At 37.0% G+C, this 24,280-nt stretch overlaps 6 protein-coding genes across 8 annotated transcripts; all 6 read right to left on the bottom strand.

Annotated features, from left to right (window-relative positions):
• Positions 1-378: 378 nt before the first annotated feature.
• LOC105968486 (NAD(P)H dehydrogenase (quinone) FQR1) lies at positions 379-1,677 on the bottom strand. The gene is made up of 3 exons (XM_012993121.2): positions 1,523-1,677; positions 1,087-1,443; positions 379-865 (listed from the first exon to the last, which is right to left on the bottom strand). The coding sequence occupies exons 1-3, from the start codon at positions 1,543-1,545 to the stop codon at positions 631-633; spliced, it is 615 nt and encodes a 204-aa protein (XP_012848575.2). The 5' UTR covers positions 1,546-1,677; the 3' UTR covers positions 379-630.
• A 3,891-nt stretch (positions 1,678-5,568) lies between these two features.
• Positions 5,569-7,309, bottom strand: PUB8 (plant U-box 8). The gene has a single exon (XM_012993884.2). It carries the CDS (start codon positions 6,909-6,911, stop codon positions 5,808-5,810), a length of 1,104 nt encoding a protein of 367 aa, XP_012849338.2. The 5' UTR covers positions 6,912-7,309; the 3' UTR covers positions 5,569-5,807.
• A 789-nt stretch (positions 7,310-8,098) lies between these two features.
• LOC105968356 (G-type lectin S-receptor-like serine/threonine-protein kinase At4g27290) lies at positions 8,099-11,596 on the bottom strand. Of its 3 annotated transcripts, none has more exons than XM_088811656.1 (7): positions 9,940-11,596; positions 9,717-9,839; positions 9,453-9,628; positions 9,173-9,383; positions 8,860-9,097; positions 8,617-8,767; positions 8,099-8,520 (listed from the first exon to the last, which is right to left on the bottom strand). In XM_088811656.1, exons 1-7 carry the CDS (start codon positions 11,231-11,233, stop codon positions 8,203-8,205), a joined length of 2,511 nt encoding a protein of 836 aa, XP_088667782.1. In that variant the 5' UTR covers positions 11,234-11,596; the 3' UTR covers positions 8,099-8,202. The 3 variants fall into 3 exon arrangements, with proteins under 3 accessions (XP_088667782.1, XP_088667783.1, XP_088667784.1); XM_088811657.1 differs by having other exon boundaries at positions 9,453-9,622; positions 9,940-11,550; XM_088811658.1 differs by having other exon boundaries at positions 9,453-9,613; positions 9,940-11,550.
• Positions 11,597-12,779: 1,183 nt separating this feature from the next.
• On the bottom strand, positions 12,780-14,695 carry LOC105968357 (G-type lectin S-receptor-like serine/threonine-protein kinase SD1-1). Its single transcript, XM_088812284.1, has 5 exons — positions 14,562-14,695; positions 14,224-14,434; positions 13,901-14,135; positions 13,661-13,811; positions 12,780-13,097 (listed from the first exon to the last, which is right to left on the bottom strand). The coding sequence occupies exons 1-5, from the start codon at positions 14,667-14,669 to the stop codon at positions 12,780-12,782; spliced, it is 1,023 nt and encodes a 340-aa protein (XP_088668410.1). The 5' UTR covers positions 14,670-14,695.
• Positions 14,696-15,219: 524 nt separating this feature from the next.
• Positions 15,220-16,641, bottom strand: LOC148766032 (G-type lectin S-receptor-like serine/threonine-protein kinase At4g27290). The gene has a single exon (XM_088812476.1). The coding sequence runs from the start codon at positions 16,639-16,641 to the stop codon at positions 15,220-15,222; it is 1,422 nt and encodes a 473-aa protein (XP_088668602.1).
• Positions 16,642-19,653: 3,012 nt separating this feature from the next.
• RK3 (receptor kinase 3) lies at positions 19,654-24,123 on the bottom strand. Its single transcript, XM_088812280.1, has 7 exons — positions 22,609-24,123; positions 21,429-21,605; positions 21,104-21,297; positions 20,804-21,014; positions 20,465-20,702; positions 20,203-20,353; positions 19,654-20,129 (listed from the first exon to the last, which is right to left on the bottom strand). The coding sequence occupies exons 1-7, from the start codon at positions 23,921-23,923 to the stop codon at positions 19,818-19,820; spliced, it is 2,598 nt and encodes an 865-aa protein (XP_088668406.1). The 5' UTR covers positions 23,924-24,123; the 3' UTR covers positions 19,654-19,817.
• Between the last annotated feature and the right edge of the window lie 157 nt (positions 24,124-24,280).

Here is a 24,280-nt window from a genome sequence, read left to right as displayed (position 1 = left end):
GATTCTTTAGTGTATTCATAGTTAGGAAACTATTCGATATTATAAACATAATCTTTATTATATTCGCAATAGGCTCCGAGAATAACTTGATACAAATATTACATTTACGCTGGAAAATTGCCAATAAAAATTATGTTATTTAATATAATAATTTATATCTACCAGTAAAATTGGCAAATTTTATTTTATCTAAAATTTGGACATTTCCATTTATGAAAGATATTTAAAAAAGAATGGTAAAACTAGTTTAGACCCATATAACAATCTCCGGCCCAAGGTCATCTAACTTATATTTTATGGGCCTTAAATTAACATACCAGGCCCAAGTGTGACAAGGAAGAGCCCCATATATTATAATAATAAAACACAAAATAAATATAAATAGAAAAATAAAATTCAATAATCCATTGATCTGAGAATGTTCTTGAACAAAAGTATAACCAAACAAATCACCAGCATCCAATTAAGTATACTAAATAGAAAAAACACCACATTTAATTTATTCGATGAACACAAACTTAAATTAAAAAACAAAAACAAAAAAAAAAAAAAGAAGAAGAAGAAGAAAGTAAAATGAAATTGATGCATGTGTTGCTGTGTAGTAGGAGACAAATAGACAATAGAGAATGATCAAGCAGCAGAAGTTTTGAGCTTCTTAGTGATGGCGGCAATGTATTTGCCTTGGTGGAAAGCTTGTGCCAGCTCAAGATCGGATGGTTGTCTGGATCCATCCCCAGCGTAAGTCCCTGCACCGTAGGGGCTCCCACCCTTGATCTCCCCCATCTCAAACATCCCCGCTCCAAATGTGTACCCTATCGGCACAAATATCATACCATGGTGCGTCAGCTGCGTGATCGCCGTCAACCTGCAATCGTAACATCAACCAATTACGGTGATTTAATATTAATAATAATACTAATACAGTAACCTCGCATAAATAATAATTTATTTGATCAGTCGTCCTTACTTAGTCAGTCAGTCAAGACGTATTAAATTACTAGTTCGATAATTTAACAATATTTCCTTTAAATTTAATAATTGAGATTATATATGGGTTGAATGAAGTAGTAGTAGTGTAGTACTTACGGAGTAGTCTCTTGACCGCCGCCTTGAGATCCGGTGCTGTAGAATATACCGGCGGGTTTTCCGGCGAGAGCCTGAGTCCTCCATAGGCCTCCGGTAGAATCGATGAAAGCTTTGAACTGAGCAGCCATCATTCCGAATCTGGTCGGGAAACCGAAGAGAATACCGTCAGCTTCGACGAGTTCGTTGGGGGTGATGATCGGAACATCGCTCTTTGGTGGGCCACCCATCTTTGAAAGAATCTCGTCGGAAAGTGTCTCCGGTACCTGCCATAGTTTAGCCTCCACTCCTTCGACGGACTCAGCTCCCTTTTTGATCTCTTTGGCCAGTCTTTCAACGTGTCCGTAAGTCGAATAGTAACTGTAATAGATAATAATATATATAAATAAATACAGGAAAAAATTAGAAGTAATCAACAAACTGGAAGAGAGATACATACACAATGTAGACTTTAGTTGCCATTGGAATGAAGGTTTTGATTGCTCTGTTTTTGTTTTTGTTTTGCTGTGAACTTGTGTTTGTGAATGAATTAAATTGGGGAAGAGATGCTACGGTATATATAGATACTTTTATTTATGGGAAGAGAAATCTTTGACTTGGATTATGTAATAATTTATTCGAATTGTGGTCATTAGTTTTCTCATTAAATCTTTCTAGGTTAATGTTGATGTCACGCTAATCGTCATTATTACTGCAATAATTGGTGATTATATTGATAATTTAGTCAAATTCTTTTTTGATCTGGAATCTTCCTTTTTTGTTTATGACAACCGAAGGGGGTGTATTATAGTGAAAATTACCAGTTGTTAGGAAGAATTTTTATGAGCTGTAAAGATTATTAATCTTATTAATAAGAAAGAAAAAGGAAATAAAAAATATTAATAACTTTGTTGTTGTTCTTGAATTGGAGATATATTATTTCAAGGTTCGCAGTATCGGTTCTATATTTAGTTACCTTACTTAAGGTTAAATTTGAAACGCTAATATTAATTGATATTTCCAATGTATCACTAGGGTGAAATTTGAAGGGGTTCACATTGACAATTTTCTCAAAAAAATAATAAATGTAGGTAATTCATAATAAATTATACTATCATTTAATTACATTTTAGTCGAACTAATAATACTACTACCCTTTGCATTACTTGTGTTTATATTTACTACTCGAATTTCACACAACGTTAAGATGATGTGTGTATGACATCATCTAAATGCAAGATTAATTTAATTATTTGAATAAGAAGAGTGTTTTGTCACTAATGATGTTTGGTAGTCGTCATCTAATTGTAAGAGGTTTTTTTTTTTTTTTTTTTTTTTGGAGTAAATCTAATTGTAAGAGTTGACTCGGATTAATTAGAAGGAGGTAATTAATTTTATTTTTTATATAATACTAGTGTTTGCCTCTTCTACTTGGAAATTGGAATATATACAATAGAAAATGTTGGAGTACTTGCCAATTGGAATTTGGGTACAAGATTAGGGACTGTTATTGGCTTAGCCACAACGTGACATTATTCAAACCTAACCTGCATTTTTAATACACAATTTTCTACTACTCCTTATATAATTTTATGCTGAATAATGATGCAAAGTTTTGGCATACCTTAAAGGATAATTATTTTTGGCGCCCTAATTAATTAAGTGCAATTCATAAACCAATTATATAATTAATCATGACTAATTTTGGCCGTAAAACAAGAGTTAATCTAGGAACAGTTGATTTTGAAAGCTTTTGAAATTATATTGTGTAAGTTGAGTCTAACATTTGAAACATAGCAAGATTCGATTTGTGCATGTATGATTGGAAAGATGATGAATCAACCAATGCTGGCGGCCCCCTAAACACTAATTTTAAATTTCAAACCAACAACATATTAACTATTAACTACTATATTATATTATATTAATTAGAGTTAATTAAAATCAAGCCTTGAGTTGCCAAAATTAGCCCGTGATATAGGAAGTCGTTTTCATAAATTTAGCAGTAAGCAAAATTACTGTTAGTTGCTACACCAATTACGACGTGCTTTGATTCACAGCCCCAGTTAAATAATATAAAAAAATTAATATTTCTGGACTCTTTAATTTAAAAGGCTTAAATATTAAAAAAAAAAAAAAAAAAAAAAAAAAAAAAAAAAAAAGAGGAAAGCGACAACATGGCTGCGCTGTCTTATAAGAAGAATGACTGATTAAAACTTAATAATTGTTTTCTTTTTGGGACAAAAATAATGACTATATTATATTGGCATTTATAACGTATCCTCATACATCACTTGTTCTTCCATGTAATCATTACGTATTCATCTCGTCATACTAATTTTTAAATGTCATTTTTTCTTTTTGTTTTTTACTAATTTGTTGGATTTTTTTTAGTCCAAGCACTAAACAAATAGTGATTAGTGATGAACAAATTTCAGCCCAGGCCCATGAAGACCGCCCGCACCAAGTTCGTGGATTTAGCCCGCCTAACCCAGCAATATAATTCTACGGGCTGGACCGGCCCGTGGTCCGTAACGTACTTTTCAGTTTCTACGTTTATGGGTTTTTTTATTTTTTATTTTCTACTAATAAAATATGAAAAAAATACTTTAATAAATATATCTCTTACTTATGTAATAGGTTTAAAAATAATTTTCAAATTTGTAAACTCATTCTATAAAATTATATGATTTTTTTTTTTTAAATATTTTGCCTGAGGTTTGTCAAAATAGGATAACATGGGCTAAGTGTCCGGTTGGGCCGGCCCGTGAATATAGTGGACCGGGTGGGCTGAGCCCGCGGGTTAGACGGGCCATCTTCAATGGGCCGCGGGCGGACCATTTGTTCACCACTAGTAGTGGTGTGTGTTTTTCGTAAAATATAAACTTTTTTATTTTTATTTATCTCCATAATTGAAATTAATAATCCATTTGCGTTTGTAGACACGATGTATTTGAAATAAAACTATGCTCGAAAGATATAATTTATCCTGAAAAGAAAGAGAAAAAAAAAGTCGTGATTTGCTTTAACTCCGAAAGTTTGCTTTAGCATATATTATAGATTGCGATCTCATCCAAATTTATCTAGTAGACGAACTACAAGAAAAAAAAACGGTTTGCCCGTAGAATTAATGAGGCGAAGTTTGAACATCTGGGTTTTTAAAAAAAATTGCTTTACTCCCAAAAAAAAAAAAAAATTAGTTTACGAAATTGGATGTGAGATTAAAAAAAAAAAAGTAAGCATTGCTTAATTAGTGTGAGCATGGTGGATGAATAATGTTGGGCTTTATGGAGGATACAATGATTTAATGCTTTCGGTGCTTTTTGGTAATATTGCATATCATTATTAGTAAGAGAAGTGAATATTTAATAAAGCAATATTAAAATCTAACAATTTAGTAAGCAAATCAGAGCTCAATATTTATCATTAAAAGATAACAGCATATGTTAGTCTAATTTAGGTGACTTCCTCGAACCTACCAAATAAATAATTAAAGACAAACAACGATTTATATATAATTAGTTAATTACATGTCCGGTGGTGTTTCAACTGATTAATGTAATCCGCCCATCGCTTTAGTAGGCCGGCAGCCACTACATACACGTCACTGTCAATCCAATACACATTTAAAATAATAATAAATAAATAAATAAATCCAAGAGAAGGAAATACAAAAGTCAAACAATTGGGAAATATTCCTGGATACCAAAAAATAAAATATACAGAAGATGAAAATAGATCTCAATCATAGGACCAAAATCGATCTGCACCAATAGGGCGTGTGTCCTTGCGTGCACACGTGTGGGGAACAACGGGCTTAAAGAATTTCACGTTGGTTTAGTTTCTAGATAAAATCTAGGACACAAATTGATCAACAAGACAAAGAATTAGCTCAAAAACAGATCACCTGTAGCAACATTGTGTATAGATAACTTCGGAGAAAATTCGAGACTGGATAATTTAATAGTGCTCCAGAGGCCGACGAAAATAAGTAAAATTGATGATTCGTGGGATAAAAAAACTAAACGAAAATCGTACTTATCAATCCATTCAACATTCACAGTAAAAGATACACCGACGAGAATAGCGGACCAGAGAATAAAGTTCAGAAGCCACAAATTCATCAAAAACAACTAAGTATTTCGATCAAGTCATGGTAGTGCAGATAGTGGTTGGCGATACATTTAGCCGAATCATGAGCAAATAAAAGCAACACACAACACAATTATTATGTTACACAGATTCAGTAGCTACAATTTTACACATCTCTATCTATTAACATGATCAAGCATGGAAAGTCGTGAATTTGACTCGACTTTTACGGTATATGCCAATTTGCGGTTAAAGGGAAATGTCGATATATTATCCTCTAGCAAACGGAGATTGTATATCCAAAACTTAAATCCTCACTACTAAAATAAACAATGCACTCACATGATCACATACATGCACATGCATTAATTGACAAATCAAATACGAATACAACCAGTCCCACAAAAGAATGACTTCCGAGACAAGCTTTCGACTATTTTGAGGTAACATAAAAAACAGGAGAGGCCGCAGCCCTAGCCCGTATGTTTCGTATGATTATTGAGAATGTACAATAAAAGAACCAGATTTTCAATGTCTTTTCTTTATACAAAGATCTATTCAAGAACGACGAAAATTACAACAACAAAAAAAAAAACACTAACTACTTACCTCCAAGATGCAAATTTTCTTCACAGCTAACCATAAATAAATCATCACACATTTCCCCTCCTTTCTTGAATTACCTGAATCAAATTCTTCGCGTTCCGCCTCACTTTCTCATTGTCGTCCTCCAATAACCCGACACACGTCTCGAACACTCCTTCTCTAACAGCTCCCAGACACATCTTTTCACTATAACAACAAAGATAACTCAACGTCAACAGAGCGTACTGAACGCCCCTCGAACTCCCGTTCCTCGAGATTCCTATCAGCGTATCCAAGAACCCTCTAAACCTCACCATTTCGTCACGCGCCACTTTACATTTCGCCAGCAGGCCCAAAACCTCCACAGCTCGTTCGAGGCCCGAATTCGCGTTCTGGATTAGAATGGACACAGCCCCATACCGAATTGCTCGAACACGGTTATCCGGGAAAGAGCAGAGAGTGAACAGTGCGGTGGCTGCTTCTTTCCTCTCCCTCGAGTTTCCCATCTGAAGAAGGGAAACCAAACCCGGGATTGCATCAGGGTACGACCCGATTGTGACCTTGTTGACTTCCAGCACGGCGAGGCTGGTCAACACAGTGGCCGCCACCGCGCGTGAGTCCTCCACACCGTACCGAAGGGCATAAACCACCCTCCCGACGACTCCCTCCGCCACCAGCCCCACCTTGCTGTCGTCATCCAGGCTCAAGTTGAGGAGCAGATGAAGGGCCTTCTCCTGGACCCCCGGTTCGTCCGAGTCAATACAGGTCAGAACCGCCGCGACGGCCCCGGACTCGGCGAGTCTGCGCCGCATCGCCGAGTCGCGCTTGGAGACGCGGCTGAGCTGATCGAGCGAGTTGAGTCTATCTCCCAGCTGGGACGAAGGGGAGAGCAAGAGGTGGATTAGGGTTTGTGGGTTGGGAGGGCAGGGTTGGGGTTTGGGGAAGGAGACGAGGGCATAATTGGAAATGAGACTGCGCAGGGCGTGGTTGGGGATTAGAGAAGGAGGTTCCGGTATGGGAAGTTTTGAAATTGGACAGGTACGGTGGCCGGCGTCTAGCCACCGTTGGATCGAGGCGCGATCGAAGGTGTGACCGGAGGAGAGAATAACCGGGTCGGACATTATTTCCAGAGAAATCGGGCATTTAAAATCGTCCGGTAACTGAGCCGCCATTAAATTTCTTTCCTTCCTGCGCTGAATATTTGGGGAGTGATGAGAGAGAAAATGGAGGAGAGAGAGAGAGAGAGGTTTATGAGGTTTTACCGGAGAGGGGTATATTCCGTGGTAGAGTTGTGAATTTGTGAGGGCGGAAGGATTGATATATGGTGTATGTGAGGTGGTGGAGCTCTGCCTGTGACACTGGTATTCAATGTGAATTGACTATATTGCCCCTCAAAATTTCTTTTCTTTTATTTTCTCTTCTTTTCTTTTCCTAAAACAATTAAACAACCTTTTTAATTAATTCAATATGATCTCATTCATACTAGTGTGTGTAGCTCTGCTTTACCATAGGTTTTTTTTTGCTTCTTTTTTTATGAAGAAAGTAGCCATAAAATAAAATTGAATTTGGTATAATCATGTCTAAAATTTTGACTAGTGATATTTATATCAAAGGGGTACTTTGGGGAATACACATTCTGTCTTTTTTTTGCAACTTTTCAAGGCTGCTTGTGAAAGAGATGATGAAACGCAACGGTTGAATAAGGAGTTATTACAGTAGTATCTAACGGATCAATTTATTTAATGTTCCATTTATTTTAAATATTATTTCATGGATTTACTTTTGTGATATTTGCAAATTTTAAGCAATTAATTTCAGCCATTAACTTAAGTAGAAAATTTTACATGATTAATAAATTAATTGATTGCATCTCAAAATTTTAGCTCAATTTCATTAGTTTTAGATCACCAAACATGAAAAAAAGCAAATGAAAATTTTACTATACATTCTTTGACTTAAACAGTAAGTGGACCAAACGACACGTCACATCATTAGCATATAATAGCCGGTTTATTCTATGCTACATTCAACATTCAGTAAATAATTGAATTAAGTTGTGCGTAAAATTATCTAATGTAGTTCTCGATGTGTAACAATCGAAGAGATCGATATAAATCGTATGAAGTCAACTATTGTAGGCTAAAAAGGTTCGATAAACACATAATTAAGAATTAATCGTACTTAGTTTCCTCGAGAGTAAGTAAGAAAAGTGGGATTAATGGAAGATTAGAGAGGGGACCCAATGAGATATTTTCCAGCTCTGACTATTGTATATGACATGACTAATTCAATTGTGTCACAATCAGCTTTGCTGCCTTGGCTCAACCTCAAGCAAACAACTCTTGTACTAAATTGTTAATTTTGAAAAAGAAATATATTTAATTTTGAAACAATTCAGTACTCAAATGACTGCATCAAAACTATTTATCTCTTTTTAAGGGATTTCTAACAATAAAAAAAAAATTATCGACCGTGGAGCAAAGTCACAGTTATCTCGTTGGAAGTACGAGGTATATTCTTCCCTGTAGACGAAGAATCTGTGTCGATCACGGTTCGTTGTGTATAAAAACCAGGTTGTTTAGGTTGAGCAAGCGCTAATTGCTCGTTTTCTAACATCACCAAAACGTTGGACATCGTAGGCCTGTCTTCATGCCGTTGTTGCACGCACAATAGCCCGATTTGGATACACCGTAACGCCGTTTCAGCAGATGCTGATTTCACCTCCACCGTTAATCCATCCAGAAAATCCATCGGCTTTTCTTCATTCCAAAGTTTCCAAGCCTAAAACAAAAGATGACAAAAAATCGACTGATTTATTACCGAGAAATATGTTTAGAGCTCACTAAAGAAAATCGCAAAAGTCTCGAACTCACTCACATGTCCTAAAAGATTGAGATCATGATCTACATGATAGAATCCTCTGTTTTTCTTGCCGCTAAGTATTTCCAAAACCAGTACCCCGAAACTAAATACGTCCGATTTAACCGAAAATAGTCCATCCACTGCATATTCAGGTGCCATATAGCCACTACACACACAAAAAAAAAAAAACATCATTACAGTAGTTATAATTAGGAGATGTTAGAAAACTAAGAAGAGGAGGAACAATGCGTTGCTTACTATGTCCCCATTACTCTCTTCGTATTTTCTTGATTTTGATCTCCACCAAATATTCTCGCCAGACCAAAATCCGATATTTTAGGGTTCATCTCACTGTCGAGAAGAATATTGCTTGCTTTTAAATCCCTATGGATTATTCTCAACCTCGAATCCCGATGAAGGTATAGAAGCCCACGTGCAATGCCCATTATAATGTCGAATCGCGTCTCCCAATGTAGAGATGTATGTTTTGTTTGATCTGCACAATTGCAGAAATTTAGATGGGAATGCAATAATAAGTACTGCCGAATGAAATGAACTTTCGAGGACTTACTAAAAATAAACAAGTCCAAGCTCTTGTTGGGCATATACTCGTAGACCAACATTCTTTCGTCTCCTTGAATGCAACACCCGAGCAGCCTAACGAGATTTCTATGCTGCAGTTTAGACATCAGCATCACTTCATTCTTGAATTCTTTAAGGCCTTGCCCGGAATCTTTCGACAGTCTTTTAACTGCTATCTCTTTGCCACTCGAGAAAACACCCTGCATTACCAACTTCTAAGGAACGAATGTCTGAAATTCGTACAATGAGATATGATGAGAGGGGTGTACCTTGTAGACTGGACCAAACCCACCTTCCCCAATTTTATTAGAAAACGAAAATTCATCGGTGGCAGCTGAAACTGTGAGAAAATCAAATAGAGGTAATCCCAGATCTTCTTCATCTCTGAAGCTTTGACGATTTTCTTGATCCGAATTATCACGTTGCTGCTCTGCCGAAACTAGTGCTGATCAAGAAGTTATTAGAAAAGGAGCCATTGATCAAACATTAAGACAACATTCAAAACAACTGACATTTCTTGTCCAAATACTAACCTGCTCTGTTCTTGGCGGCCCTTCTACGGATGAACAGCCACACGATCAGAGCCATCACCGCTAGAAACAAAGCCACGGTTACAGATGAAACCACAGCTGCTTTCTTGGATTTGTTGCTTGAGCCTTTCGAATTTGTTTGAACACAGTAACAACTAATAAAGAACAGTAGAAACCAAACAAATTAACAGTGTACTCTCCATATTAAAACTGTGATTAGCCTTACCAAGTTCAGACAACGGCATCCGAACAAAAAGTTCTTGTCCACCTTCAGCATAAACCCTAATATCCACCAAATCACTGAACCAAAGAACACATCCAGTGGCTTCAGTCACAGCATATGCCACACACGAACAGTTCCTCAAACAAGCCCCCTCACATTCATCCAAGCTCCTCGCAGTACTATTCACCTCAGAATTCGACGTATCCGGCACTTTAAGCCCGGAAAACTTCCGGAACCCAGTGGGCTCGCTACAGTTCAATGACGGGCCGTTCCTAACGCACCCACCTTCCCAATCAAACCTCGCCCAATCCTGCCTCACCCGAGGCGAAAAGCCTCTCAGACAAGCACAAATTGGCGCTTTATTAAAGTCACAAACACCAAAGCTGCCGCATTTGGAGTACTCATCGCACGTGTCGGTCTGCATTGTAGCTATGATGGTCCACTGGCCACGGGCCGGGCTCCACATGAGGTGGTTCACTAGCCCTGATTGGTTCACCACGAATCTTGATATGATCGATTGGTCGGTGTTCTCGAATGCATAGTACACTTTCTTGGAATCAAAAGCGAATATTGGCTTGAAAACGGTGTTTTGCTGCAGAACGGGGGCCCCACCGAACCGAACACCATCCCATGGCCCGCTTCTGAACTGAATAACCGATCCTTGCCGGAGAATTATCGAAGGCAAACCAGTGGGGTTCATTCTGTATGTATATTCCCCCGGAGAAGGATCCACAGTACTTTTCCATGATGTTAAATACCATTCTTGATTGGTTATAAGATTCCAGCCAAGTTTCATGCCGGGGATTAATGTGTCGGATGGGTAGTCGAAACTCTGCCACACATAGCTGTCTGAATTGTTATCATCCGAGGCAGAGCTCATCAAAACGAGGTTACCGTTGTCTAAAAGTTTCAAGATTGGATTTTTAACAGTTAATCTCGAGGGTGAATTAGCAGACCAGAGAGGGGTTGACTGGTTAACCCTGGAGATGATAATATTACCGGAGGGGGTGATGGAGAAGGTGCCTAATGAATCGGTTATTGCAGGGTTTCTGTTGGCCACCCAGACAAGGGTTTGTTCCGGTACATTCTTGAACCATATTCCGATGTACCGGCTGTCGGAATTCGACGGACTGAAGAAACCCAACTCGAAGGTTCCGCTTCGAGAAACAATGGTTGTCCCGTTGTCTGTTAGGGTTTGGTTTGGAACTAGGGTATCAACTGCAATGGAGGATTCGAACAAGAATTGATGGATAATAAAGAACAAGGAGATTGTATATAACAGTTTAACGTATTTCATGATCTCAAATCACAACTGAGAACTATAAAAAGTGGGAATTGACCATTGAAGAATACAGAACAACAGATGAAGAAAAGTAGAAGCTAAACAGAGGAAATGCTGATTTACTGAACTTCCATGGAAGAAAAAAACAAGCCGCCATTGGAGACTTTTGCAGCATGTTTGATGTTTAAGAAATGCAAAAAAAAAAATCAATCTTGACTTGGAAAATGTCATCAGTTCGTAAGGAATTGGTCGACACGAGGACTTTTGGGGAAAAAATCTAGAAACAAAACCCTAATTGGTGAGGGAACTGTTCATCGTTCATCAATTGAATTGTTATTAACGTTCTACTTCCGCTGTTTCAAACTGATTATTTATATTTGGGCAAATTACGGCCACCCTTGAGTTATTGTCAAATTATGAAAATCTCCTTTTGTTTGAGTAATTACAGTCACCCATCAACTATGTATTATTTTACGAAAAGACCCCTCCATAGATAAATTTAGGAATGTTAAATCGATAAAAATCGAACCGAAATTTCGGTACGCCAACATTTCATACAGTTTACTAAACTAAATATACAATTTGGTTCGGTAAATAACCGAATTACATAAATTTTATGTAAAAATATTTAAGAGGAGGGGCGGCAGTAATTACCCAAATAAGAGGGGGTTTTTCGTAATTTGGTCATACCTCAAGGTTGGCCGTAATTTGCCCTTTATATTCTCTTGAACAGTTCATTTTCTCTGTTTTTGACTTTTTTCTCATAATATTTATTGTTATAAACTTTTATAATATAAATTGTAAAATTATATTATATTTTTAACTCTTTATAATTTTGGATTAATATTTTCTGTTTTAGAAAGTGAAATGGCATATAACTTTTTTTTTTAACTTTATAGAACAAAATATGAAAACTCGAATTTTTATTCTTATAATAAAATCATATTTATAAAATTATAATTTTAAACATAAATTTTAGTGAGTTCTAGTTTTAATATTTGTTTTGCAAAGATTTTTGATGTATGTTCGTTTTTATGTATTTTATTTATTTATTTTGTACGTGGAGTGTGTTTTTGTGTGTTGAATGATACTATGCTTGGTGATGTGTAGCAGTTGCACATCAGATGAACTATCCGTTTTATTACTTCTCCGACGTCTTCTTGCTCTTCGCCAGCCAACAATTTTGTTAGTTGAGTTGGGTGTGATCTGCAAATTTCCGTTGCATTAGACCTGCTTACGGCCGGAGTGATCTGTCAAAACGCATACCTATATTTTCCCAGAAACAAAAACATATATCGAACATAATTTGCAGAATATATTCTTTAACAATATTCGTCGATTGCCAAAACAATTTTATGCCCGTTACGTTGCTCTTCACAGAGTGTTCAGTATTAAAAAAAATTGTCGTCGACCAGATAATTATTAATCGATCATCAGCATCTTTTTGTAAGTATCAGCGTTTCAATTTTTCCGGGTCACAGTTTAAATTGTTGTATAATATAGTATCATCCTTTAATTATTATGTATCAGTATCGTTTGACATCGTTCCGTTTTTTGCATGCTAAGTCCTGGCCGTTAAATCCGTAAGCGTCAACCCATTAACGGAGTAACTTGTCCAGGCCATAGCCGAACCAATTCCTGGAGGCGGCCGTCTAGATCTTGGTGTGAAAAATCCAGGTTCTTTAGGCTCGGGTATTTTTATCTTGTCATTCTCTAACATTGAAACCACCTGTGACATCACTGGTCTTTCGTCGGTGATTTGTTGCACGCAGAGAAGCCCAACTTGGATGCATCTAGAAACTTCTGTCTCCTCGTATGCTTGTTCTAGAACTGGTTCTATCAACTCCAAATCCCTTCCATCCTTCCATAGCTTCCAAGCCTGAATATATATATAGTATTTTTTGTTATTTTATTATATATAGCTGAAATTAATACTAGGGTTTAGTGTCGAAAATTTCAAAGTGAAATGACGATTGCTAACTGTTTTCGTCGTTTTAATTTTATTGGTATTGTTTCAACTTTAAATACGATTTTGACCATTTTTGAAATATATGTATTTGGCAAAATTTGAAACACCGATTTTGTAGTCATTTGCGCTGATTTTTTAATCCAACTTGAATCATATTGTAGATTGGATATCGGGTGTGACGGATATGCATGAATGAACGAATGCTCACTACAATTTCGATATTTTGTGTTTTTTAAGCTTTAAACAGTAACCCATTCATGCACAACTTTTTCACCCGACATCCACTCTACTGATTCTAAGTTGGTTTAGAAAGTTCACTTAAAAAACTACAAATTTGATGTTTAGAGTTTTGCCAAATTCAGACTGAAAAAAGGGTTCAAATCACATTTGAAGTCGGAACAGTAACATCAAAATTGGAACGATATTTAGCATTTAAGAAGTGAAAATCGATGTACAATTTAGGGTTTACTTACATGGCCTATAAGATTAAAATCGTGGTCGGGGTGATGAAAGCCCCAATTCTTTTGTCCGCTTATCATTTCCAATGCAAGAACACCGAAACTGAAGATATCGGATTTCGTCGAGTAATAGCCGTCCATCACATACTCCGGCGACATATAACCACTGCAACAATATTACAATTATTCAATTTGTAGCAATTAAAATGAATTACAAGGTTCTTCAATTACTACTAATATTGTTTTTCCACTCACTGTGTGCCGATGACTCTTCTCGTAACTTCCGCATGTTCGTTTTCGGAGTTTCTTGCCAGACCGAAATCGGATATTCTCGGAACCATTGCATCGTCCAGCAGAATATTACTCGCCTTTAGGTCGCGATGAATCACTCTCAATCTCGAACCGAAATGGAGATATTCTAATGCCCTAGCTATCCCTTTAAGAATGGTTATTCGCATTTCCATTTGCAGGAGCCTCTTTTTAGCTGGATCTGCAAATAATTATACATATATATAATATGTGTGAGCCATGGAAATTAACAAGGTTAATTATATATGATGAATTAATTAGTTAGTTACCGAAAAGGAATTGGTCGAGGCTCTTATTAGGCATGTACTCGTAGATGAGCATTCTTTCGTCTCGATGAATACAGCAACCCAAAAGCTTAACGAGATTACGGTGTTGAAGCTGTACAATCATGTGCACTTCATTCTTAAATTCCGCGAGCCCTTGATTCGAATGTTCCGACAGCCTCTTCACAGCTATTTTTTCTCCGGTTTTTAGTTCACCCTGGAGTGACCATATGTATACATTATAAGATATAGATATAGACAAAGAAATATATATATATATATATATATATATATATATATATATATATATATATATTCTTTAATTAAGGTGATGAAATTATTACCTGATAAACAGGACCAAACCCTCCTTCGCCAATCTTATTCGCTGGCGAAAAATTATTCGTAGCAGCAGAAACGGTCTTCATGTTGTATAACTGAACATCATCGAACATTTCGTCATTCTTACCTGCAACAAATTCCTCAATCTTATAAGTTCCGAGTATACTTTAAAATTAGCTCAAGCTTTTTCAATCAAGAAATTAAATAAAATTATGATATATACTAGAGTTGATTCATTGTTTTTTAATTATTTCAAGTACCTTGCTCCTTTTTCTTCTTCGAATAGGATCTATATCTGCTTGTGCCGCACCATAATGCTGCTCCAAACACTACTGCCGAAAGGAGGCTGGAAATTATAATGATAATCGTCTTCTTCTTACTATGTGAAAAAGTGTCTGAAAAAGCACATGCAATTGAAAAGAGAGAGAATAATTATAATCGTATGTCACGAGTCGTAGACAAGATACGAAAAAAGAAGAAAAAAGAAAGAATATAAATCGTATGCCACGAGTCGTGTACGTCATAAACATGCATGAGTTGCATGAGCGATGCGTACTTGCATCCTAGATAGCGCAAACTATTGATACTTACTATATGATTAGTTCATACCGTTACACGATCGAGTGATCACTCACAACAAATAATGCTCCTAATTCAATCCTACTACATCCGTTTCAAATTAAGTATTTTATACTGATTAAATAACGTCACGACAAATAATATGCAATCATTATAGCGAAGCTCGTTCAATAATTTAATGAAGAAGATCGAGATTGTACCTAATTCGACACGTGCCATACGAATATAAAGCTCGTCCCCATCTTTATAAGAGTCCCTAATATCGACCAATTCATCCAACCACACGAGGCAAACGCTGCCATTCGCATACATATCGATGTTAGCGTAGGCCATGCAACTGCAATCCTTCAAACAAGACCCCTCGCATTTCTTCGGGCTCAATCCGGGCCGAACCGTGAAATTGTCCGGCAATTTAATCCCACTGTACTTCACAAAACCATCACCACTGCCATCACTGCAATTCAAGGCATTCCTTCTCCTGCATCCATCCGTACAATCCAACCGATTCCAATCTTGCGGCGAATTTGCTCTAAACCCCTTCAGACAATGACAGCCTGGACCGTCGGGGTAGCAGATTCCGTAGGGCCCGCAAGGCCCGTATCTGTCGCAGGTGTCCTTATTCAGGGTCACCATCGGAACCCAAACCCTAGAAGTGCTCTTCCATTTCAAGAACTGTACGGATCCCACCGAACTCACCACCAGCCTCAGTAAAATCGAAAGATCCGACATTTCGAATGTGAAGTAAACCTCTTCTGGGCTGTAATGGTAGACAATTTTGAACACTGGGTTGTCGTTTAAATTACTCGCACCGCTGAATCTCTGCCCATTCCACGGACCCCATCTCGACTCGGTCACGCCGTTTTTCAGCAGAATCAACTGAGGCGACTCGTGCGACTCAACTCGGAAAATGAAGTCACCGGAAAAGGGATTGTTTGATGTAAGCCACGATGTAAGAACCCGGTCCGTTTTGGATTTCAGGTCCCACCCGAGTTTCATTCCCGGCAGCATTGTGTCGGAAGGAGAATCGAAGCTCTGCCAAACGTAGGTGGTTTTGTTGCTGCCTGAAACAATTACGAGATTGCCTGAATCCAGGAGGACGAGTGAAGGACTGGATACAGAAGCTGCAGGCGGCGCGTTTGATGATCTGGAGAGGCAGATGGTGTTTCCTTGATCGTCGCCGATGAAGAGATCTCCACGTGAGTTCATGTGGAGTCTAACGGCGTCTCCCCGCAGGGGTTTGGCTCTGTTAGCGACCCAAACGGCCGTTAACGGTTGGATTCCGTTGTACCATATGGCCAAGTAGAGATTGGGGTCTGTCGTCGGAGAAGGGCTGAAGAAACCCAGCTGGAATCTCTGGTTGGCGGAGATTAAAGTTTCTCCGTTCATTAGGAGTTGATTAGGGCCTAATGTGTTTTGATTAGCGTTGGTGCTAGTGATGAAGAAGGAGACTGATAATGAAATGTACAGGAAACAGATTTCCGTTGACCAAGAAAGACCAGCCGCCATTGAAGAGTGCAGAAAACAGAAGCAAGCTTTTTGAAGAAGGAAGCAAATTTTTTTGTATAAATTTAGAGGTCGTGTGTGTATATGGGTTATGGATACTTTTTGCTGATTGGCCAGCTGGTATGAATTGTGGAGTCCGGCCAATGCAGAATAGATTTCTAATCTGCACTTATTATGGCTCAACAATTCTCTCTCTCTCTCTCTCTCTCTCTCTCTAAAAAAATGTAAGAATTAGAAGAAAATTAATTATGTACCCTAATTACATGCCGATTAGATTTATGGAAATGCATTTAACTTTTTGTAATCCTTGACAATGTAAAAGGTAGGAAGCAGTTGTATTATTACATAGTCAAAAGCTTTAATTCATTAATTGGCTTTATAAATTTTCATGGTGGCCAGTGACTGAAAACTTGGGTTACTACATAAAATGGCCGCCATGCTAAATTTACGACATGGTTCGTTTTAGGCACGTCGCATTTTTTCGGAAAAAAAAACCGTTTGTGTAGTTCTTGTCGCGAAATATTGAAGTATTGATGATTTAGAGATAAAATACTTATTAGAAACCCTATTTATATCAACAATTTACGATAACACTAAGCGGGTTTTAAGCAAGCAAAGTCACTTTCGATAGCTTGCATTCCCGGCGTCAAATAATTTGTGCCTGAATTTCGCACTTTTTATTTTTTTTGTAATATAAAATATCGTTGTAGGATTATATAAAATATATTCCAAATTATTTCAGTAATACAAGAATGTAATATATTAATATTATGATTATCTATTTTTTTTCTTTAGTAAGTGGTATTTTTAATTTTATTAATAGTGAGGCTTTTCCATGGAAAGTTGTCGTTGGTAAGAAAATCATTGAAATTAAATGTATGAGTCATCGATTCGTACAATAATCAGCGTGCTTTTTGTTTCAAACAGAAAGTGCAATTAATTCTGTTCTGTCCCTTTTCCTGACAGGTCATTTATTAAGATATTATCCGATGAAAGCCGCTTTCTGTCGCAATTCCACTACATAACGGTTCTCTGGGGAAACAGAATGCAAACCCTAACCGTCAATGATGACGTGTGCATACTACACCAAACGAAAAACCACCATCTTTATTCAATATAATTATATTAATTAAATATGTTATTTAACACATTTATATTGTGAAGTTAATAAATTACAAGTTTTTTTCGTATACAATTTTTTTTAAGAAACAATACTCCACAGGAGTAATTAATTAATATGAAAATATAAGCAAAAATAAAATTTAATTACTATGATTTAATGTAAGCAAAAAGAAAATTTCGACTATATCTATGACCAAGCGAGGTAGCTACATTTAATTATTTCGTCAAATTATTATTTCTGTTTTTATTAGTTATTAATATGTTGTTGTAAATAAGGTGAAAAAAATCTCATTATTATTTTAATTTTTAAGTGTGTTTCAACTTTCAATTTTCTCCCCTCCAAGTACATATGGGCTAAGCCTAAGCTCAAAATCATTGGACCAAATCAAATGCTATAGGACTTATTCGATAAAAGGCCCAAATGTGTCAAGGCCCAATATTAGGTTTGTTTTATTTTAAGGGTAAATAGCACTTAACCCCCTTGTGGTTTGGACATTTTGCACATGACCCCCTTATGGTATGAATTTAGGCACATAACCCCCTTGTGATTTTGACATTTTGCACATGACCCCCTTATGGTATGAAATTAGGCACATAAACCCCTTGTGACTTTGAAATTTTGCACATAACCCCCTTATGGTACGAAATTAGCACATAACCCCTTTGAATAGAAAACTGGAAAAGACTAAATTACCTCTATCAAGTGATAAATTCTTGTTTTAATTTAAAAATAATTATTCTATAAAATGAAAAGTTTAATGTATTTTTTTTGTAAAATGAGAAATATAATATATTATTGTGTTTTTTTTTAATTTTACAACACTAAAGGTATAAAATACTAGTTATTATACGATTGACAATTTATTCGATTTTAAAAATCAATTTAAAATATTTAACATTATCATTAATTATGATTATTATATTACTATTTTCTATATAATATATTATATTATAGCTGTTATCGAACCTTAATTTTTTTAAGAAACAAAGTCTTTATCTTTTTTATTCTTTTGGAAAAATCTAAAAAAAACATTTCTCTAAAGTTGAAATGAAAATTAAAGTTTAAAAAAAAATATATGTGCGGTAAAATAGAAAAAAACACAATAATATATTATATTTCTCATTTTACAAAAAAGTACATTAAGCTTTTCATTTTATAGAATAATTATTTTTAAATTAAAACAAGAACTTTTCACTTGATATGGGTAATTTCGTATTTTCTAGTTTTCTATTCAAGGGGGTTATGTGCTAATTATTTCATATCATAAGGGGATCATGTGTAAAATTTCAAAACCACAAGGGGGTTATGTGCCTAATTTCATACCATACGGGGTCATGTGCAAAACGTCAAAACCACAAAGGAGTTATGTGCCTAAATTCATACCATAAGGTGGTCATGTGCAAAATGTCCAAACCACAAAGGAGTTAAGTGCTATTTACCCATATTTTAATTATCCGCCTCAATCCATAATTAAATTAATTCTAACTCTTTTGTTGTAAAACAACATATTTAATCTAACCTTTTGATTTGGTGATATTGAAGATCATCATTTCACAAACGAAGCCGAAATTACAAATTCTTGGAGTATCCTCGCCCCACGAAGATCGTCTTTCGTGCTAATAACGTGACGTCAAATAGCCTATTTAATCTAATCTTATGGAATAGTAGTACATGAAATGAAATATAAATAAAGAGAATAGAACATAGAAATCAATAACAAGAGAGACAATCAATAGAGAGATAATTGTGTAGATTGGATAAGGACGGACTGTTTATATAAGTGATAGCCACCGAGAAGTTACATGAGAGTTACACAAAGTTATATCACTAATAATATCACTCGGCATTTTAGAGAGTAGTGAAAATGTAAAATTAACCGAGCGGATGTTACATTTGATTCCTAAAACTATTCCAACTTGTATAACGAACCATTTGAAAAGAATACCTAACACAAATCTTGTGGTTAAACTGTCCAACCAACCATGTCAAAAAAGAAATAAAAAATGAAGTTACAAACAAGATTGTTGGCCTTCAAAGGTCAATTCTTACAATATTACTACCGACCATCCATCATAGTAACAGTAACTTGGTTGATTGTGCACGATTCGTCCTGTTTCGGTGGCGACAAATCGTTGTCGTGGGGCCGCCTTCCCAGGCAATAACCTGGATGCTTAGGCTGCGGCATCGACACGAAATCGCTGCTCAGCATTAAGACAACGGTTGACATGTTTGGTCTGTCTTCCGTGTGTTCTTGCACGCACAACAGCCCCACTTGTATGCATCTCATTACTTCACTTGCCGAATATGCTTCGCCCGCCGCTTTGTCCACTATTTTCAGCCCTTCTCCTTCTCTGTACAGTTTCCAGGCCTGTCGAAAATTAATTCCAGGTTATTTTTATTTAATTTTATAACTTGATATATTGATTAATGATCATACTTACATATGCAAGAAGATTAAGCTGGTTATTGGTTTGATAGAATCCCCTGTTTTTCATCCCGCTCACAATCTCCAAAACGAGTACTCCGAAACTGAAAACGTCGGATTTTATCGAGAATAGCCCATCCATTGCATATTCAGGTGACATGTAACCACTGCATAGTTAACACAATGTATCAATAAATTAATTGAGAATTAAATAAATAAAATTAGTTAGTTAGTTAGTTAGTTAGTTAGAAAATGAATTTTGATGATGCATTGCTTACTAAGTGCCAACTACTCTTTTGGTGTTTGCTTCCGTCTGGTCCCCACCGAATATTCTTGCCATGCCGAAATCCGATATTTTAGGGTTCATTTCTTTATCGAGGAGAATATTGCTGGCCTTGAGATCCCTGTGAATGATTCTGAATCTCGAGTCCTGGTGGAGATAAAGAAGCCCTCTTGCGATTCCGCATATAATGCTGAATCTCGTTCGCCAGTCGAGCATCGAACTTCTATCCTTTTCTGGACAAAAATAAAACAGTGGACTCTATTAATATTAGAAACCAAACTGTCTGCAGCTACATTGCAATTAATAATGTTGCAAAAATAGGTAGTAAACTTACTGAACAAAAACGAATCGAGGCTTTTGTTTTCCATGTACTCGTAAACCAGCATCTTCTCCTCCATATCGATGCAGCACCCGAGTAAACGTACGAGGTTTCTATGTTGTAGCCTCGCGATTAACTTCACTTCGTTCTTGAATTCGTCTATTCCCTGCCCTGAAGTTTTCGACAGCCGCTTCACCGCTACTTCGTGCCCTTCTGCTAGCACACCCTGATTAATTCAATAAAAATTAAAAATTAATAAAATTAATGATCAAGAATTTTATAATTAATGAGATGTTTTTGTGATATTTGACTTACCTTGTAAACACTGCCGAAACCACCTTGGCCTATCTTATTAGCATCGGAAAAATCTTCGGTGGCGATTAATAAAGTTGCGATGTCGAGTAAGGGTAAATCGAGCTCGTCTCCTTCATTTTCGGTTGAGTAGTGGTCTCTTTTGCTTGCGATAGTTGTTGCATGTACTAGTGAGTCTGGACTTCTTTCCCTAGGACCTATGTTTTTTGATAGCAAGAAAGTATATTAATTAATAATCATATATCAAATGAATTATTATTATTATTATTGTTATTACACATTGTGACTATATATGTAACAATGCAAGACACATTGTTATTTTGCTTACCTCTGTGCTCTGTAATGTTTACTTGTGTAGTTTCCGGTTTCTCCCTCTTCCGTCCGAAGAAAACGGCTAATCCGATGAACAAAACCACCGTGCCAGAGACAATTCCGGCAACCATGATTAATTTTTTCTTGTTCTTGTTTGAATTATTTCCAGATCCTACAGCAGCTCCTCCTGGCTCTGAAAAACAATTATTTTTTTTATAAAAAGGATCAACAAAAAAATAGAAAAGTAAATTATATGTAAAATTATTTGTCCAATTTGATTATCCAAATTTTTGGATTGGTCAGATATTTTGTGAAATATAATTGGAATTATTATTATCTATTTAATGTCATTTTCGATCCACTAATTAAAATTTCCTATGGAGTTAGTAGGGCCTGTGATTGAAACTAGAACGAATAGGGCCGGGTGGGGCCCATTAAAGCCCAAATAAGTCAAACAAGAACGGCGATTAGGTGTTGGGGCCCACTTCGTCTCAAAGAATTCCCATTGGCTTTCAAGACTATTGTCCTCTACAAATCTAAGTTAATTATCATGCTTGTTTTCTTATGAATTATTATCAGATATATATTTAGCAATATAATTAAAATAGTTAAAATATTAAATACATTAACATGTATTTAAGATGTAAGAAATATCAATTTTCTGAAAAATGCTGCACTAGTTTATTTTGGTAATTTAGATTTTAGTATATTACCCTCTCTTCTTAACTAGAAAGGGTTTGACCAACGGAGCAGAAAAAAGATTAACGGCATGGGTTATTTGATATTTTCTATATACTATGGGGCTTAAAATGAATTTTATCCATATTTTTATAATAATATTTTCTCCAGTTGACTTAATTATTATTCGATTTATATTAAAATATTGGTTCTGCTTATCACGATCTAAGAAATCTCTTTCTGACAAATAAATCGAGCCAAAAAAAACCAAAGAATTCTAATAATAATATCACCAACAACTATGCACCCACCTGTCCTGCTGATTATTACGTTCGTTAAAGTCTTTCAATTATAAATATTTAATTTAATCTATAGATTATAAATATTATAATTTTATTAAACTTCTCAAAAAAAAAAAATTATAAATATTTAATCTATAATTAATTTCAGTTCCATAACTGACTGTAAATTATCCAAAAAGTTAAAAAGTTAATTAATGAGAAATTACACATACATACCTAAATCAGCAGCGGGAACCCGAAGATAGAAATCCTGTCCGCCTTCCGCCGCTGCGTACTGCCTCATGTCGTAAAGATCCGCCGCCCAAACCACGCAGCCGCTCCCGCCGCCGGTGATGTTCGCGTTGGAGTAACCCATACACGAGCAGTTTCTCCGGCACAGTTCCCGACACCCGTCCAAATCCATCCGCTTGTCAACAAACGCCGTCCCACTCTCCGGCAACTTCACGTTCCTCAACGTCAAAAACCCATCCGACCCGCAGTCCAATTTCCCGACCCGGATACACCCGCCCGACCCGTCTCGCAAATACCACGCCTGCGGGTTCCTCGGCTCGAACCCCTTCATGCACTTGCAAACCGGCGAAGAGTTCGTATCGCAGAGGCCGTAGGCCCCACATTCTCTGTAGTCGTCGCACTGATCTTTCGGCGCGTACCAGAATAAATTCCATATCTTGCTCGTCGGAATCCAGATGAACCGCTGCAGCGCGCCGGAATGTTTGACGAGCAGCCTCGAATAAACCGATTTGTTGTTCACGTTGAATGAATACGCGACTTCGTCGGGGTTCATCACGAATGAGAAGGAGATGAGCGGGCTCGGTTTCATCTCCGGCACGCCGCTGAATCTCAGCCCGTTCCACGGCCCGCTCCGATAATCCACCACCCGTTTGTCCGTCAGAAATATTTCCGGGAACCCATTGATGTTGAGCTTGAAACTGTAGTCTCCGGTGGACGGGTCGTCGGCGCTTTTCCACGACGTTATGTAACGATTCAGTCCCGTTTTGGCGTCCCAGCCGAGCTTCATTCCGGGGAGTAGAGTGTCAGTGGGGTGGTCGAAGCTTTGCCAGAGATAGTTCTCTGTGTTTTTGTCGTTTTCCTGTCGGAGAACGAGGTTTCCGTTGTCTTGTAATTCCGCGACAGTGCTGCCGGCGGCGGTGCTGACGGAGATGTTCGTTGACCATACGGATTTTCCGGCTTCGTCGAGCAGAACCAGGTCGCCGTGGTCAACGCTGACTTTCAAGATTCCGGATGAATTTCTGAGAGGCGAATCCCTGTTAGCAACCCAGACAATGGTTTTCTCTTCGGTGTTCTTGTACCAGATTCCGATGTACCAGCTGTCTGGTTTGCCGGAAGGGAAGAAGCCGAGCTCGAACTCACTTCCGGTGGAGAGTAACGTTTGGTCTCCGGTGAGGAATTGGGTTGGAGTTATAAGATCAATTGACGACGATGCGGCGAGGCTCGGAGTAGGGAAGAAGGTGAATAATGCAATGAAGAAACACCAAACTGTACGGCGGCGGTGATCGGCGGCGTTAAACATTTTCAGGCGGAGTGTTGTTGTTTGTATTGGTGGCTAACGTAGGCCATTTGCCGCCGCTGGTGGGGATGCAAGTTTCTTGATTGAAAGTCAGACGCATCAAAGTTTTTGATAGAAATATGAGAAGAAATTGGATTTTATATATATATATATATATATATATATATATATATATATATATATATATGACATTAGCATGTGTCAGTATTAATATTATATGTTTTTATAATTATATATTAATTAATTATGGATGTATCTATTTGTCCTCCCTTGACAATGATTAATGTCTACTCCGGCATTTTTGAATGCCTGAAAAACAAAATACACTTTTTTTACTTTTACTTTCTTCGTGAGAATTTT

The sequence above is a fragment of the Erythranthe guttata genome, chromosome 13 (genome assembly GCF_056151865.1).
Source record: "Erythranthe guttata isolate IM_541 chromosome 13, IM_541, whole genome shotgun sequence".
In the NCBI taxonomy this organism is placed as follows: domain Eukaryota; kingdom Viridiplantae; phylum Streptophyta; class Magnoliopsida; order Lamiales; family Phrymaceae; genus Erythranthe; species Erythranthe guttata.
This window is presented reverse-complemented; position numbering and strand designations above follow the sequence as displayed.

Excerpts from the sequence above, each read along its gene's own strand:
- RK3 (XM_088812280.1), bottom strand. The coding sequence starts at position 23,923 with ATGTTTAACGCCGCCGATCACCGCCGCCGTACAGTTTGGTGTTTCTTC. Across the intron at positions 21,015-21,103 it reads GTTTCGGCAGTGTTTACAAG|GGTGTGCTAGCAGAAGGGCA; the intron begins GTAAGTCAAATA and ends TGAATTAATCAG. Across the intron at positions 20,703-20,803 it reads CCTCGATTCGTTTTTGTTCA|AAAAGGATAGAAGTTCGATG; the intron begins GTAAGTTTACTA and ends ATTTTTGTCCAG.
- LOC148766032 (XM_088812476.1), bottom strand. The coding sequence starts at position 16,641 with ATGGCGGCTGGTCTTTCTTGGTCAACGGAAATCTGTTTCCTGTACATT.
- PUB8 (XM_012993884.2), bottom strand. The coding sequence starts at position 6,911 with ATGGCGGCTCAGTTACCGGACGATTTTAAATGCCCGATTTCTCTGGAA.
- LOC105968357 (XM_088812284.1), bottom strand. The coding sequence starts at position 14,669 with ATGTTCGATGATGTTCAGTTATACAACATGAAGACCGTTTCTGCTGCT. Across the intron at positions 14,435-14,561 it reads GGTTTGGTCCTGTTTATCAG|GGTGAACTAAAAACCGGAGA; the intron begins GTAATAATTTCA and ends TGGTCACTCCAG. Across the intron at positions 13,098-13,660 it reads ATTTTAATCTTATAGGCCAT|GCTTGGAAGCTATGGAAGGA; the intron begins GTAAGTAAACCC and ends ATATATATTCAG.
- LOC105968486 (XM_012993121.2), bottom strand. The coding sequence starts at position 1,545 with ATGGCAACTAAAGTCTACATTGT. Across the intron at positions 1,444-1,522 it reads GCAACTAAAGTCTACATTGT|TTACTATTCGACTTACGGAC; the intron begins GTATGTATCTCT and ends TATCTATTACAG. Across the intron at positions 866-1,086 it reads GGCGGTCAAGAGACTACTCC|GTTGACGGCGATCACGCAGC; the intron begins GTAAGTACTACA and ends TTACGATTGCAG.
- LOC105968356 (XM_088811656.1), bottom strand. The coding sequence starts at position 11,233 with ATGAAATACGTTAAACTGTTATATACAATCTCCTTGTTCTTTATTATC. Across the intron at positions 9,629-9,716 it reads GGCCGCCAAGAACAGAGCAG|CACTAGTTTCGGCAGAGCAG; the intron begins GTTAGTATTTGG and ends CTTCTTGATCAG. Across the intron at positions 8,521-8,616 it reads ATCTCAATCTTTTAGGACAT|GCTTGGAAACTTTGGAATGA; the intron begins GTGAGTGAGTTC and ends CTTTTGTTTTAG.